A 17,094-nucleotide genomic window follows, 5' to 3' on the forward strand; every position below is an offset into this window, starting at 1 on the left:
ACTGACTCACTTTGTAAGTGTAACTGATAGTGTGTAATCATGATAACATGGGGACAGCTCCTACACTAATCAATATGCCATTAATATGATCACTTTCGTACGTTTAAGCAGAAATAATTACCTGACTACTGTTTCACATCTATTCTCCACCACCACACTGATAGTCACTCTGTTTACGACGCAGTTAACTACATTCTGTATCTCACATGGGTGTATAAAGATAAAGTCTCCTCACATCAAATCCTTTCTTCTTCACTGGGCTGTCCATCATTTCTCACAAATGTACCTGTAGGACAGAGAGTATGTTTATGGTTTAATGAGTTTGTGTTTAATGTAAATCCTGATCTAACGTGACAGAGAGATATAAATAGTATTATTTACTCTAGATTTATAGCATTATTTACTGGAGCAAAAATGTAAAAAAAAAAATGTCATCTTGGCTGCAGATGTTGTTTATTTCTCTGATTTTGGATCACAATGTGTGTTGTGTTTAGTTTTTGATGGATAAACTTTGAATTAGATTACTATTCACAGCGACATACATTGTTAGAAACTGCAGGTTTACTTTCCCTCTCTCGGCAGGAGGTGGTTCAGTATACTTGTGGTAGGCTACTATATGTTACTGTATACATAATAGAGGCCTGGATGAGGGTTATGACGGAGAAATGGATTCAATGCCTCCAATACATATTTACACAAGGTACACAAATTGCTTTATTTTAAACACAGTAAAGGATGTAAATAAGATTACAAAATAACAAAAATAGAAATTATTCATTGACACTGAATTAACACAGTATGAAAGCAAATCAAAGTAAGATTAGGTGCAAAAATAATTTAGTTTTCAATTCTTTTTCATAAAAGAAATACAAAACAAAGCCTTAAAACTGTTTTTAGTTTCTGTAATACTTTAGACCCCTTTCGACATGTGTAAACGTCACACATTTCGTCCTATACTGTACATGCTTTGTGGTGTAGATTGTATTTTCTAAATCATACTGCATTCGTTAATGATATTATTAACATTATTCTGACATGAGGGACGAGTTCTAGTAAATACTGTTTTTGAAATGTGGACAGTAAATTAAATTGTATCATTTGAAACTGATGTGCAACAGGGCTCCTTGTCAGCCTTTAGGGCTCTCTCTCTCTTCCTGGACGATAGTTTCAATTTGTTTCCCCAAGCTGGAGAAACATGGTCGCTCCTCAAAGTCGTATGCCCAGCACTGCTTCATCAAACAGTACACCTGGAGTAAGAATAACAAAACATTTAATAATTTACAAAGCAAAGAACTGTTGATACTTGTTGGGTACACACAGTAGTTTGAGTGTCTAGTTTGGCGAGCTGATGATCAAAATAAGATGTTTAAAATATGTATAATGACCATAGCTGAGAAGATTGTCACCCTCTTCCAGAATTCACGACAAACAAATACATTTTTGGAGAAGTGTATTGATTTTGAGGAACACTTGTCAGTGATGCAATACAGAGACCACACTCAACTCATCAATGGTGAGTTACAATGAAATTATCACAATAATACAGCACATTTGTTCTAGGGGTATATGTGAATGCAGGAACGTGGCAGGGGGACACATACCTTGGGAGGGCAGTTTAGAGGAGCTGGCAACCTCCAGTTGTTCTTCAGAATATTTTCCAGATGCATTGAAATGGATGGACTCTGCACATAGTGTCCAATCTCCTGCATGTATAGCTAAAACAGTGACATTAAGGAAACATTTGAAAATGGGCTAAACCACAATGACGTTGCAATTTGATGAAACAATTCTTAATCATTTTAAAATATTGAAATATTGTCCATGCATGAATGTATCAACATTAAACCTTCTTACCCTTTTTGGGTTGTAGTTTGTGTCGCAGTAGCAGAAAAGCTCGTGAAGAACGACTCCAAAACTCCAGACATCTGACTTGTGGGAAAATCTGGATTCGTTGATGGACTCTGGAGCGTACCTGCATTAGATAAACAGTGTATGGTCAGGTGGACCTCCAGGAACTGAAAACTTAAATATAAGGCTACAGCGAGCAGCCTTTAGCTTAGCTTAGTGCAAAGACTGGAAACGGGGAATCAGCGAAACTCCTATTCAACAAACAGTCGGCTGCAGAAAGTCTGCTTTACCACTTTGAATTAAATCATATGAGGTACGCTACCAAAAGATGGGGCTCTCTCCAGGCTGCATGACTCTGTAGTACTCCTTGTCAGAAGGAATAACCTTGGTCAGTCCAAAATCAGCGATTTTCACCAGCGACTCATTGGCCACAAGGATATTTCTGGCTGCGAGGTCTCGATGCACATAACGCAAGGTCTGCAGGTACTCCATCCCCTGTGAAGATTCAAAACAATAATAGAAAACAAAACAAAATAAATGTTGTCCCTTTTATTTCATGCTGTGCAATATACATGTGTTACTATCTTACAGGTAGTGGAAATTAAGTTGATTAAAGGATTCACAAGATAATCCTCCTGCAGAGAGCTGTGGCGTTGACCCTTAAATCCTTTACTGTTGGTTTGAATGTTATGTTTGTAAAGCATGAAAGTTGGTTCAGATTCCTCTCGAGAAGATTCCCGTCAAAAAATTACCAAAGCAATGTTCTGTTCTTTCAGAATTCAGTCAAATTCCTACGTTTCTGGAGGGATTTCTGGTTCCAGGAGGAATGACCTTTACATTTACTATAGGACAAGGGACAAGTGAATTCAAAACACTTTTTTTTCTTGTAATAGTAACTAACATTAGATTGTATACATGTTTACAAAATGACTCAAAGTCACAATACATGAATGTCAGCCAACTATTAATCACAGTCAATTGAAACGTAGCGTACTTCTACGTTTTATGATGACACCCATTTGCAGGAGTTGAGCTCATATCTGACTCTTACCGTACAGATCTGAGAAGCAAAAAGCAGCATCCGCCTGGTGTTGACATGTCGGTAACTCTCTAAGTAGCCAATAAGGCTGCCGTACGGCAAGTACTCCATCACCAAGCTCATACTGAGGCGACCTGTGATAAGGCAAACATTAAACATTTAAATCAATCAGTAGAGGAAAGCCTTCCAAACCCAGAAGTTACAAACACATTCCTTTAATCAGCCATAAATCACTCTGGATCGGTGTCAGTTTAGGGTTTTGATTTAAAATGTAATCCTGGATCACAGAGAGAGGTACACTCTAAAGCAGGGGTCACTAATAGGTCTAAGTCCGGAACCAGATGCCGTTGTCTCCGGACCAATAATCGATACTTAATTGAGAATTATAACATTTGTACGGTGCGCCACGGTGCATTGAGAACATATGTCTCATATGTACAGAGACTGTGACGATTATTAACAGCGGCAATGTGATGCGCCACTACAAGACAAATCACAAATCTTTTGAGCAAATGTACCCAATCAAATCCGAAATGAAGGCACAGAAAATACACCTAAGAGCCCAATATGATCAGAATCCTTAGACATGAATTCACTGCCCAACAATGATTTTAACTGAGAGGAGAATAAAGCTGAAACAAGTGGTTTCAATAACCAGAGATAAAGTCACTGCAAACAATTTTCTCTTTTTAGAAGATATAATATATTGGCTTTTATGATTGGCATCACTTCACACCTGAATTCATTTAAAGCTGCAGGACAATTCAGTGAAATACTTTTTTCTAAAATTAAGTACTTTATTTTAAGATACACATTTTTCAAAAGCTTTCTGTTATGTATTTTATTTTTTAATGTTGTTTTTTCTTTTGAGGTGCAAGACGAAACTCAAGTTCTGAGATGGTTTTATTTTAGTAATAACCCTAAAATTCCCCTGACATGAAACTGACAAAAGTATCTAATGGAACCGAGTTCATTTAAAAGATCAGTATTTGTATTTTATATCAATGATGGGGTTTCACAGTTTGCATATATGTGTAGCTTGGGTGGCAAATGTCTCAAAGTATTTATATTCAAACTAGTAGGCAAAATTGAACCAAATTCTGTTTGATTCCATTGTTTTTTTATTGGAGTGTTTTATTAACTGGCCGCAATCGAAGCTGCTTAACCCGACGTGCCATTTTGAGATAAAGTTTGGTTGGACGCTCTGTTTCTATACATTTCCTGTCACTTGCATTGAAAGTGTTGCAATGGACGAGGAACAGCTGCTGAGTGTAGTTGAAATAAGTACTGTACTTCCTCATTTCACAACCAATACTGAAAACACGTTGGCAGCTGGCTCGAGTGTAAAAAAATAGTGTTTGTGGGATGCTTGCTTTACGCTTATTTAAGTGGAGAAGGTGCATTAATATTAATAATAATAATAATAATGCATTTTATTTGTAAAGCATTCAAAAATAATCTCAGAGTGCTGCAGAGCCAGTAGATAGTTAAAAACAAACTAGAATAGAAAAGAAAATTGCTGTCAGGGATTAAACACAAAGTCAAAAACGCCTTCCTGAATAAAAATGATTAAGGCTAACCTACTTGCCTAAATTGTATGTAATTTACAGTAAATATCAAAATATAAAATGTTTATTTTCTCTTTATAAAGCAAGTACTACTCACCCATTTTGTGCTTACGTCTCCAGTCTGATCTCGAGCACACAGCTGATGGGTATGTGTTTGTTTATGATGTAACATAAGTGCATATTAAACCGATTCAGTGTGGACAGAGAGCATCCGATGTTCACGATAGTCGAACACTCACATCCAGTTAGGACACTGTTTTATGGCTAATGCGTCTACTTATATTTAAAAATGTGAGCTCTCACATTTATTAAATAGGGATAAAAAATGGACGACATGGACGATACAGATGCTATCAAATTTAAAATAAGTGTTTTAAATCTTAGCAATCAAACATAATTTTTCTTTTACTTAAGTTGACTATTTTAGTACATTGTGTGCTTTGCTCGCAGTGAGTGTTTTTATTACCCGTGCTGTAGCAGACTCCCTTGTATTTGACGATGTAGTCGCACTCAAAAATGCTGAGGATGTTGACCTCCTTCTTGAAGTCCTCCAGGGTCGACTTCTTGTTTGGCTGCAGCTTTTTCACAGCAACCAGTTCACCAGTGTTATCGCCAAGTGGGTCATAACGGCAAAGTTCAACGCTGCCAAAGTTTCCCTGAAAAGGTTTTGAGTCACTTAGTAGCAATACATCTTTGTCTGTCGGCAGTCACTAGCTATGTCTTTGGCATACCTTGAGAGCTGTTCATTCAACACTTTGCAGATTTTTTGTTAGGGACCAAAGGGAGTGCAGTGTCGAATTGTTTTGGACTCGAGACACATTGAATATGAATAAACTTTTAATACACATGTGGTAGTGCTCTGTGTAGCAGTGGGGGTGGAGCTTCAGTGCTCTGCGGAGAGGAGCATGTCATCTGCAGTGGACCTTTCCAGGCCTTGGCTAATTGACTGAAGTTGACTTTTGCTGCTGGATGCTCGATATACTAACTTCCCTGGAGTCAACCAGCGTGGTTCTCGACAACACTGCAAGAAGCACATCTGGGGCCCACGCAATGCTCCACATGCTCCGAACTGCAACAACGCATGCAGCAATAGCAGGAGCCAAGCAATCAACGGGTTCTAAAGTGAAACATGCGTCGAATAGCCACACCCTCAAAAGTCATTGCATTAGTCTAACTCTATCTTGAGAACCATCCATGCAATCTACTTCACACTTTGCAGAAGTATTGCTTTGTTTTGCGAGACAGCACCTCTAATAAACTCTCAATATATATTAAGTGGTTAATGTGAATCATTGCTACATTTGGCATCTAAAAAAATAGGCCATGTAATTTATATTGTCTATACATCATGGGCATAGACAATGGCCTCGCACAACATCTTGGACAAGTCTTATCAGATCTTCTCGAAGCATAACTTCATGTAAGTGCACTAATTGGCCTAAAGGGGTCTGCATTATGAATATTATGGTCTTCTTATTCTTCTGGTGCTGCAGACTTACCTTCCCCAGAGAGGAGATAAAGCGAAGATGTCTCTCCTCAAACAATATCTGCTCCGGTTGAGCAGGGGTTGAGGTTATCCACACAGGGCTCTTTGTGATGTGCTCAGTGGCATGAAGTATAACATAGTCTGCCACGAAACAAGAAAACACATCAATAATATTTTAGTTTTTCATATGTAATTGAATAGCCTCATTCCCTAAAAACACAATCCATTTTGAAAGGATCAAATAAAACTTAAAGTTTCATCTGAATCAAGTGAGAATTGATCAATTCTGTATTTTATTGAACTGAAATAAAGATATTAGGATGATACTGGCCATATTCATTAACAGTTAAAGAGTGATGCACATGATTACCTGAAGTGATCAGACTGTTGAGTTGTCGGATGATACTACGACAGGAGGGCCTGAAGTCTGCCTGGTAGTCCATACACTGATTGACAAGATCGGCTAGCTCTGTCCACTGGGAGGGAGGCAGCTGCTGGGAGCTCTCATAAAACTGCCGCTTCTGCAAAAAAACCATCAAAAGCTCACAATATTCACTTGTGTGTATGCAATTGATATATTTCCCACAGGTTTAATCCCATAAGCAATTCACACGTTCAATGCATTTTTCTTTTTTCTTTTTCAGAACTTGTACTAGTCACTTAGACTCACAAGCAATTGTTTAATTAATGGGCAGTACATTGACAACTTGTTACTCTAGCAGTTTGTTTGACTAATCAGTAAGAAGTGGGAGTACCTTGTCCAAGTCCCACCCTAGCAGCGGAGTGTTCCCATTGTTGAAGATTTCCCACACAGTGGCACCAAAGCTCCACTTATCACAATCCAGAGTCAGTTTTTCTGGAGCATCCAGCAGCTCAGGAGCCACCCAGGGGATCCTGTCCAGGATCACTAAACAAACGCACACAGAAATATTCAACCACACATGAATGATGCACAAGGACGAATCTTATTTCCTTTTGGAGGGTTACTGAATTTATCTTTATGTACAATATACCTTCATCAGGTATATATTTTCTCTTCTTACTCCTAATGTACTAGAAATAGACCTGATGGAATCAGACATGGTAACAGGGAAATTAAAAAACCCTCCTTGATTTACCATCCTTGCCCAGCATGGGAACACTGATGCCCGGGTCGCTCAGCTTGATGAAAGGAGAACTGCCCTGTGATGGGTCATCTTCTCTGGCCAGCAGCAGATTTTTGGCACAAATATTTCCATGAACAATGTTCTTTTCTTCCTGCAAGGAGGTTACATGTTGATGTTGACTCATTTACATGAAACTGCATTTTCATTACTTTTGTAGAATCTTGTATTAATACCCTAAATCCGAGACTTTATCTTACCAGAAAGTTGAGGGCAGACGCGAGCTGTTTCGCTACGTCAAGTTTCCAGCTCACTGACACAGATCTCCTTCTCTTCAAGTAAAGGTCAAGGGCGCCGCACTCAACAAACTCCTGCACCATGATGTCTGTAAGGCACAGTAAGGTTTGTTTCCACAGCTGTACTTCAAACTAAACACAGGGTCAGAAATGCTCACCCACAGACAAGCGGCTGAGATCGGAGTCAAATGAGGATTTCATCTGAAGTTTATTATTTTTCTCAATATGAAGAACATTATTTAATGTTTCTAAGTGAGCCAAAACTAACCAAATACATTCTGAATTCACTCTCACTTTGTACCTATACGTTTACATTATTCACGGACCATTAATAGATCTAGAAAACATAAAAGAACATTAGCTTCTTGAAGCTGACAGGTAAACATCAAATGAACTTTAGCAAATAAAGGGATAATGCGGAAGGACCTACAGTTTGGTTTGAACTTACTTTTGACTCCAAGAACACTAACACCATAGACAAGGATGAGGTGTTTGTGTGAAATCTGACTCATCAAGCTAGCAGCTTCAAAGAATGACTGATAAGGGAAAAAAACAGCATGTGTAAGATTTCAAAATTGTATCTACGAGTAATTCACAAAAATGCAACAACAATAACAACAATAATGTATTTTAAACTGAAGAAACCCACCTCCCAGCAGTTTTTATGCACAACGTCAAGCTCTTTTAGGAAAACAGGTGTCACATGTTTCTCCCCATCGCGAATGTCTGTTTTGAAGCCTTTGAAATTTCGGGTAAAGGATCCGTGTCCAAGGCTTTCACCCTAAAAAAAACACACACAAATACAGTAACTGCATTAAGAAATAGATCAATCATAAATAACATAAAGTACCTTTCATGTGAGTGTTACTAATGTATCATAGTGGTAGCAGTAGTAGCAACATCTGCATAATAGCAGTTAAGATGTTGGATTTGTTGGAGCAGCGGTGGTAATAGTGCAGTAGAAAAACTGGAAAAGGCTGTTGTAAAAGTAATGTTGAAACCAATTAAGTGGAAGACTAGTATTGATATTCATATTAGTGGTTCTTTAATAACAGGCTTGTTTCAGTTTGAATCATGTCTACACACTCACCCATTTCAGGTCTTCATATTTGATCATGTGAAATTGGATGTGACTGAATTTGTTTCTTTCAGGTGTTGGAGACCCTTGAGCTTCTACACAGCTGCTGTGGCGTATGATGATAAGATTAGTGAGCTCTGTTGGGACGACGGAAAACATGTTCATTGTTATTTAGTCTGTAAAGGGTGGAAATCTTAAGGCAAAACAAAAAATGTAATTGTTAAGTTGATGCATAATTGGTAATTTCATCATATCTTGGAAAACCTTTGTGTTGGGGTGGACAGCAGTGGGCCAACTTGACAGGCACTTCAGCTAGTAGAAGCTTGTTGTGTTGGTAATAGCTGGTGAGCTCATTCAAGCTGGTAAAAGATTTTTGGACTCCAGGAAGATTGTAGTGCTCATTCTTAATAATGAGACAGTCTTTATAGTCAAGTCCAAGTGGAGTCTGCAGAAATATAAATGTTACATCAAACCATTCCTACTGAAGATGTTGTTATAACAGCATTATTGAGCAGACTTCAGAAAGAGTGCAACAGTTGTTAGTGTAACATTTTGAGTGGGGGAAGGGTATCTTAATAATGGCTTTTGCAGACATTTGGTTATGCGGAACTTTCTCTCAAGTTTATTTCTGGTCAGAAATAATCTTCAGAAAAACAAGTGCGTCATCTGCATAGAGACAAACTTTATGAAACAAAGTGAGACCTGTGTTTTCCAGAAAGGGTACTTGCATTTAAAAGTGTTTTATTCCTGTGTTATTGTGCAACACTTGTCACATACTGAATAGTTAAAGGGCATCAACACATTATCAACAGGTCTACGAAGTACTAAATACTAGTAAATTACCTTACTTTTACTATGAATCAGTCTTGTGCTATGTCTACTATGTTGCTACAACAAGAATGTTTACCTGAACACACACAGTGAGGAAGAAGTTGTTGTAGTTCTTGGGACTCTGCCGGATAAGGAACGTCCCGCCTTTAAATCCTGACTTTTTCAATTTGTTGACTGCAAACTCTGATCTGATAAAAACAAGATATAAAGGAAATATCTCAAACAAGTTCCTGTGAATGGTGGTATTTGATTCAGTATTTATCAAAATGACTCACGTGATTGGACCATGACAGTGGTTTTTGATCCCCTCCAGAATACTTGGAGGGGCAATGTTTTGACAGAAGTAGTGACTAGAGTCTGTGGTCAGTCTGAAGTAACCATCAACAAGAGACACAAATGAAAGCGCTTCCTTGAGACTCTGGAAGTTGGCTTCCTGTTGTGGAAATAAATAATAAATAGTCTTATTCTTTTGTATCAAATAAAAACACTAACATTTAAAGAAAAGAATACAATTAACCAAGACTTATAATTGGGGAAGTGTTGAATGTAAAATATGTCCTTTACCAAGCATCTGTCATCTTTACAAGTTATTGTCACCATCCTGCTGTCTTGGGGAATTTGCTCATGGCATACCCTGTTTATACCAATGTCGACGATTTCTTTAAAATCACAGAAGGTGTGCCACTCCAAAAAAAAAAAAGAAAAAAATTATTCAACAACATTTCCTAAATTGAGTTTTATAACTTAGTTTGTGAACAAGGGCCGCGCCCCGAGCACTATTAATCCCAGACTTCGCGATCAACCCATGCACATTCGTGGCGCACCATTTGGCCACAATATGCAACCTCACAGCCTTTACCTTAGCTCCTCGTTAACAAAGCCAACCACTTACCATAGTACATAAGAATCGGTCACGTCACCCATCAGCCTCACAGGCCAAGGAGCCCGGTCACCTAAGGCCAGTGCCTTCAAAGTCTTTCCCACCCAACCCGACTAGTGATACCTTTTCGATTCCTTTTTGAAGGGTGCGTATTACTCTGCCATGCGTCTGTCCTTCAGAGGCAATAGCAGCCCGGATATTTTTTATTTTTTATCTGAAGCCCTCAGACACTCCAAACGTCCATAAACTCCCAAACGTCCATCTCTTAAACAACTTCCTCACTGTCACTCTACCTTCCTCAACCTAAGCACACGGTCTACACACTCTGACTTCTGCATTACAGGAACTCAGCGGTCCTCTTTTGTTGGAAACATTTAAATACAATATAACAAAAATAATAAATTAATAAAAATTACAAATACAAATTACAAACATAGGTCCTAGCACTCTCTCAGAAATCCTTGGCATCAGCAAATATCCACGACCACGTCACACTCAACAAAGCCTTCGTAGATATCCTGGACAAAGGAAAGTCTCATCGTCTAAATATAATGCAGTTCACCTTCAATGACATCGGTGAGCAAACTGAAGCTACCCAAGGACCCACGGCACAATGAAACCGCAGCAACACAATGAAAATCCCACAGAAAGACAATGAGTATGCAAAATGCCATAAAGTAATACCATCACTAACGTCGGGTATATTTTACCTAATATTATATACCTTATAAAAAATACTGCGCAGCACACGTGATTATGTACACAATGTGCAGGACACGGCTGCGTTATTTTTGCCGTGCGCACAAGGTGCCGGCATCACTGCAGTGAGTATAAACAAAGCTTAACTTACCATTATTGACACTTACCAGGGTACCATCGGGATCACAACTTCCACTGGTTTCAATTCCACTTTCCCAAGTGACCTTTACGAGAGAGAAAGTTGACTGGGAATGGGAGGAAGAAGGATTCACTTGGAAGGTTTCGCTTCCCAGAGAGGGCACGATAGCAGCCAGTTCGATCAGGTACTTCAGCTTCAAGCTGCACTCATCTACCGAGCAGTTGCCAAGCTTCTTTAAGAAACGTTTCAGAGTGTTTCGGATTCGATACCGATCCAGGCGGTTTCGTCTCTGGATGTCATGGCGATGTGACACAGGAAGGCATGATTTGTAGCTGAAAAATGAAAAGAATTATTATATTGTAATGACTGCAAACTACAACAAATGCAACAAATAATTTGAATAGAAATGTATGAAAGTCATTATGTATGAAAGTCATTATGTTTACAGAGAAACATTTTATTCTATAAAGTTCTTGGTTGTTGTAAACTTAAAATGGTGGTCTTTGGTTTTGGCAAAACTAAACATTTTCCAAATGTCAATACCTGACAGTCTTGCAGAGCTCTCTTACACTCTGATGGCGCTCTTTGGACATTCTCCACAAGTCCAACACCGCAAGGCCAAGGCATTCCTCTTGAGCACTCAAAGGTGGACACACTCCTGCCACACTCGCAATAAAGTCACTACGCAACTGTGTACCAAAAATAAAAATCAGGGATGAGATAGTCTTAATATTGGCCTATACATGCAACCATTCCTGTCATTTACTGTTTGACACTTCCATATTAAACTTGTGATGCGTTTTGATGCACCATATACAAGTATAAATTTTTGTACTTTCACTATTTGTAAGGCATCTCAGGACGATGTCTTAAATATTATTCCAGTGTCTCAAAGTAAATATGAAGATTTGTCGAACCAACTTATGGATACATGTCAATTAGATGAATAATTGGTGTTATAATAGTGATTTAGATATTCATTGTACTCATTTAGAATACAATATAGAATGAAATGATGTATCTCGGAAAGTCAGTGAACACAATGTTTTGACATTTTTATACTTAACCTGAGTAAAGAGATAATCAATGACACTGCAGTCAAGTACTGGACTGATTCTGTCTTTGGTCAAACTGTAGCGGTACGATGTTCCTGGTCCTTGTCCAAACCAGTTTCCAAAGAAAAACCTGTAAACCAAAAAGAAGTCTGTTGTACAGCATAAAAGGACATTATTACAAACCCCTGAGTTAACTTCTTAAAGTATACATATTGACTTTTCAAACTTACATTAAGTATGCCGGTTTGAGCATGATACATAACATACCTTAACATAGTGAAATGGACACTACATTCTGAAGTTAATGAGCATGATGCTTCAGTCATTTTGTACCTACCTGACTCGAAAGTGAACTTGTACATTTTCTTCTGTGTTGAACATGTGCGATGGAGGATACCAACATGAGAGATCGGCAGATGCCAAACCAAAAACACTTTGGTACACTGGTAAGATTCCTGGTGAAAGAGATCACATATATCATCAACAACCAGTCGATGATATAATGACTTCCCTTGCAATTAGTTTTGGGCAGTTTTGTGGCGAGAAGCCTTCAGTCAGACAGATCTATGTTTTGCTTAAAATCTTACCACATTTTTTGCCTGCTTGAATGCAGACATTTTCAGCCGAGATTTGTCCAGATGAAATGTGTATTGTTGTTGCATCCTTTGTGGCTGGTAGGAAGTAGAGGTGTACTTGTAAACTGGGATCATTGCTAGAACTGGACCTCTGGCTGCCTCCCCGGTCTCTGATTACCAGAGGGGCTGACTCCTCCTCACTGAGATCCATGATGGGTACTTCTGAGGACCAAATGAAAGGGTTTTCTTATTATTTTATATATATATATGTGTAATATTCTTTACTCATTGAGTGATTTATTTAATCATCATTCAGCCACGACCAATACAAATTTACAGAGCTGACTTGCATGGTCGGAGGTCATTGAAATAACGAAATATGATTCACTCATGTTCCCCACCCACAATTTACCAGCAAGCCTAAAAAAACCTTATCACAAATTTACTTTCATGGTACAGATCATAATGTTTGTTATGAATAAGTATGAAACGTTGTACATTGGTATACTGGAGAATTCCCATGACTGAAAATGTTGTTGTGGGGATTCCCGTTATATCACGACAGCGTTCGGCTGAAGCAGAATCAGGAAGACAGTAAACTACATAATACTCTTTAAAATTACACATTAGTGTTTCACATTTCCATAATTGGCTTTCAAATACTTTACTTTGATAACAAATCAGATATGATGACTTTCATTTGGCAAATCACTAACACAAATAAAGTTTGCATATGAATGATAAAAAACCATTATTAAACATTAGTATAATAGCTGGTAGCAGCTGAATAGAAGTAAAAAAACGTAGCTGCAAACATAGAAGCACATTCTCTACAGTGCATTGTGGTTCTTGCATATATGAAACGGACATTACTTCAGACGGCAAACCAGCTTTAAACTTATATATTATAAAACAATATTATGTGTTATTGAAGGTATTTTTACTGTTACTTTTACATTTGTACAGCAGATGTCCTCAGGTCGATCATTTGTCCTGTACAACAGGACTTTTTTTCTTTTACTTCTCTGTTTGTGCGTGTGTGTTTGCGTCTGACAGGAAGTTCAATAGGATTTCCTGATTAACATAAGCTTGTGCGAAATGTACACGTTTCTTGTCATCTCTGCAGAGCCATTTTCATCCCTCTTCTTAACACTTATATAACACTTCACTTTTCAGAATAAATGGATTTTAAGCATCAGGGTTTACATTGTTCCAATTAATTCCTTAAAATCTGTATTTTGGTGACTTTGAGGGCAGCTGTGCCTGTCCAACACGACTACTGCAAGATATTTCAACAACAGCTGATCGCATATTTATTGGTTCCAACGGTTTTTATTTTCTATCCTTTTGAACTATACTGTGGTCCAGGCTGTAGTTCATTCAGTAATAATATGGCACATTCAAGGACTGGTTAATCAAGGGAAGAGCTTGATTTAACATGGATCTAAAGCAAATTCAGTCCAGCACGGAAATGGACTCGTCTGACATTACAGGAAAAGAGAACTAGCTGACAACTGCGGTTTCCCTGTTCACTCTGCGAAGGGTTTAGCAGTTTCCTGTTGCTGTTACCACCTGCTTTAAACTGCAAACATTTTAATGTTTGTATTCCATGTTTTTTTAATTACATTTTTTTCTGATCTATTTTAGACTAGGTTTTTGTCCCACATTCATCTATTTTCTTACGTTTTTCCTCTTAATGATGTTTCAGTTTTTATATATTTGTATATTTTTAAGGTACACTTTCAATTATTGTTTTGTAAACACAATTATGTGAAACATCATCCACACATTGAGTATTTGACATTACTCTATATCCAATGTCCATTTAAATATTTGAAACTTTTGAATGCATTTTAACCCATTCATTCTCTGTATGCTCAGTGTGATTCAAGAGTAATTGTCGAGCCAAAAATTGACGAATAACTCAGCTTTTGGCAGTGATTTAGATCTTTGATGAGAGTGATGCAACATATTTAGATATGTTTTGAAAAAGTAATGATTGCTGGTAAGGCCTTGAGAATCCAGATGGAAAAAGGGGGTTTGTTGGTTATGATGCAGGAGTAAGTTGATCTGTAGACATTTGGATACTTTTTTCACACAGACATCACCAATTAATTTGCTGTTACATTTCCTAGATGGAGAGGTGGTTGAGCAGAGGCCAAGCTGCCGCTCATCACCAGGACTGTGCAGTTTCAGTTTTCCCAAACCATATCCTGACAAAGCCCATAGAAAGGAGAAGCGACAACTGGTTCAGTATGTGATACCTGGACAGAACTCTGGGGAGCCGATCCATTATGCTTCAAGTTTCTCATTCATCTGGTTTATGACATTCTCCCAACCTGCATAGCTGAGGCATATAGCTGTACACTCCAGCAAGGCGTGGCAAAGGAGCTTATCTTCATTTACTGCCCAAAGGCGTTGGGGGAAGGGTAATACGACTGGTGCATACAGTCTTTGGCAGACACAATCAGCATTGTTTCAAAACAACAAGAATCAGCACGACCCAAAACAGTCCATAACCTTCATCAGAGCTGAGGAGAAGGTCAGAACATCCACCTAATGCCCCCACAGGGCTTCTTGCCACCAAACTGGACTGCCTGTCATTCTCGTTGTTTAGAGAATCCAACTCCACTTTCACTAAGACGTGTTGTTATGATGCGACGGCAGGCGGATGTTCGCGACGTCGGTCTGCAAAGATGTGAGTATTATTTTATTAACGAGGTTGGAATAGAAATGAAAGAAGAAATATAAAAGTGAAACCATCAGGAGAATACGTCCTCCGCACAGGTTCTGGTCCAGGCTCTGGTCATCTCACGCCTAGACTACTGTCTCCCTCCTAGCAGGTCTACCTGCTAAGGCCATCTGACCTCTGGAGCTCATCCAGAATGCAGCTGCTCGACTGGTCTTCAACCTCCATAAATTTACCCACACTTCTCCGCTCCTCCTCTCCCTTCACTGGTTACCGGTGGCCGCCCGCATCTGCTTCAAAACATTGGTTCTTGCGTACCGTGCTGCGAACAGATCGGGTCCCGTCTACATTCAGGACATGGTCAAACCTCACACCCCAGCCCGTTCACTCCTATGGGGTCAGATCAGTCTCAATAATTGCAAATGCACATAGAGAGACTTACAAATGCAAAGACAAAGATTTACAAATGCGCACAGAGCAATTTACAAATATGTTTGATTTACAAATGCACACAGAAGGATTTACAAATAAATTAGACTCACAAACGCACGCAGAACGACGTGTCTGTGTTTATTTATTTGTCAATCGCACTGCATTTGTTTGTAGATTCGCAAATGCATTCGCACATTTTTTAAACAGACCTATCTGTAGCCAATCAGATGTCGCCCTCATTTTCAACCAATCACATGAGCGTCATTCGCTTTATTTGCGCCTTAGAGGGGCGTGGCTTATCTCCGTGGCTTTACTCCGTGGAAACAGTTATAACTTCCGTCATCCACTATTTCTGCTTTATACTTGTTGTGGACATCCCATAAACGTCGGTACATCTAACGCCCTCGTGTTTGGGTTCATAACATTAATATCATATATGTATATATTTATACATAACATCACAGCTCGGTGACTTTCACCGACGACATCTGAATGACTGCGGGCGAACTTTTCGCTTCGCTCTATTCGCGCCATTCGTGCCATTCGTGCCGCGCCAAGATTTTCTACAAGATTTACAAGATTATACCGGACTTTCAATGACTTACAACATTAATTGTGTATCCCTCTGCAAATTGCGCAACAGTAACGCTGGCAGCCCCGTGGGGAGGGGGAGATGCGCTCATGTGATTTGCTGAAAATGAGGGCGACATCTGATTGGCTACAGCTAGGTCTATGTTGAAAAAACGCATTTGCGGATCGGCAGGGGAGTCTCATAAATCCACACACACATGTGAAGAATCCACAAACAAATGCAGTGCGATTGACAAATAAATAAACACAGACACGTTGTGTGCATTTGTAAAATCCTTCTGTGTGCATTTGTAAATCGAACATATTTGTAAATTGTTCTTTGCACATTTGTAAATCTTTGTGTTTGCATTTGTAAGTCTCTCTGTGTGCATTTGCAATTATTGAGAATGATCTGACCCCATACACTCCGCTCGGCATCAACCAATCGACTTGTGACTCTGTCACTGCGATCTAATCACTCAACGAAATCAAGACTGTTTGCTGTCCTGGCTCCTCAATGGTGGAATGAGCTCCCCACTGACATCAGGACAGTAGAAAGTCTCTACATCTCCGCCGGTAAATAAAAACACATCTTTTCCGACTACACCTTGAATAAAAAACGATTAGCACTTCAGTGGCACTTGAATGGCACTTACTTATGGTATTTTTGTAGTTTGGCTTTCTTAAAGAAATGTTACTTTCTTGATTATTGTTGTTCTGAGTTTGTACTCATGGTTGAATGCACTTATTATAGGTCACTTTGGATAAAAGCGTCAGCTAATTGACATGTAATGTAATGATTTTTA

At 38.8% G+C, this 17,094-nt stretch overlaps 1 protein-coding gene across 3 annotated transcripts; it reads right to left on the reverse strand.

Annotated features, from left to right (window-relative positions):
* Positions 1–688: 688 nt before the first annotated feature.
* On the reverse strand, positions 689–13,674 carry jak3 (Janus kinase 3 (a protein tyrosine kinase, leukocyte)). 3 transcript variants are annotated; one of them, XM_034530591.1, is made up of 24 exons: positions 13,549–13,674; positions 12,610–12,821; positions 12,360–12,477; positions 12,035–12,152; positions 11,511–11,656; positions 10,996–11,299; positions 9,814–9,933; positions 9,525–9,682; positions 9,326–9,437; positions 8,683–8,863; positions 8,431–8,555; positions 7,990–8,121; positions 7,789–7,876; positions 7,305–7,429; positions 7,060–7,198; positions 6,697–6,848; positions 6,312–6,462; positions 5,955–6,082; positions 4,922–5,111; positions 2,900–3,021; positions 2,171–2,343; positions 1,855–1,972; positions 1,602–1,715; positions 689–1,247 (listed from the first exon to the last, which is right to left on the reverse strand). In XM_034530591.1, exons 2-24 carry the CDS (start codon positions 12,806–12,808, stop codon positions 1,128–1,130), a joined length of 3,333 nt encoding a protein of 1,110 aa, XP_034386482.1. In that variant the 5' UTR covers positions 12,809–12,821; positions 13,549–13,674; the 3' UTR covers positions 689–1,127. The 3 variants fall into 3 exon arrangements, with proteins under 3 accessions (XP_034386482.1, XP_034386481.1, XP_034386483.1); XM_034530590.1 differs by having other exon boundaries at positions 9,814–9,936; XM_034530592.1 differs by lacking the exon at positions 9,814–9,933.
* Between the last annotated feature and the right edge of the window lie 3,420 nt (positions 13,675–17,094).

This window comes from Cyclopterus lumpus, chromosome 4 (genome assembly GCF_009769545.1).
Source record: "Cyclopterus lumpus isolate fCycLum1 chromosome 4, fCycLum1.pri, whole genome shotgun sequence".
Taxonomy (NCBI): domain Eukaryota; kingdom Metazoa; phylum Chordata; class Actinopteri; order Perciformes; family Cyclopteridae; genus Cyclopterus; species Cyclopterus lumpus.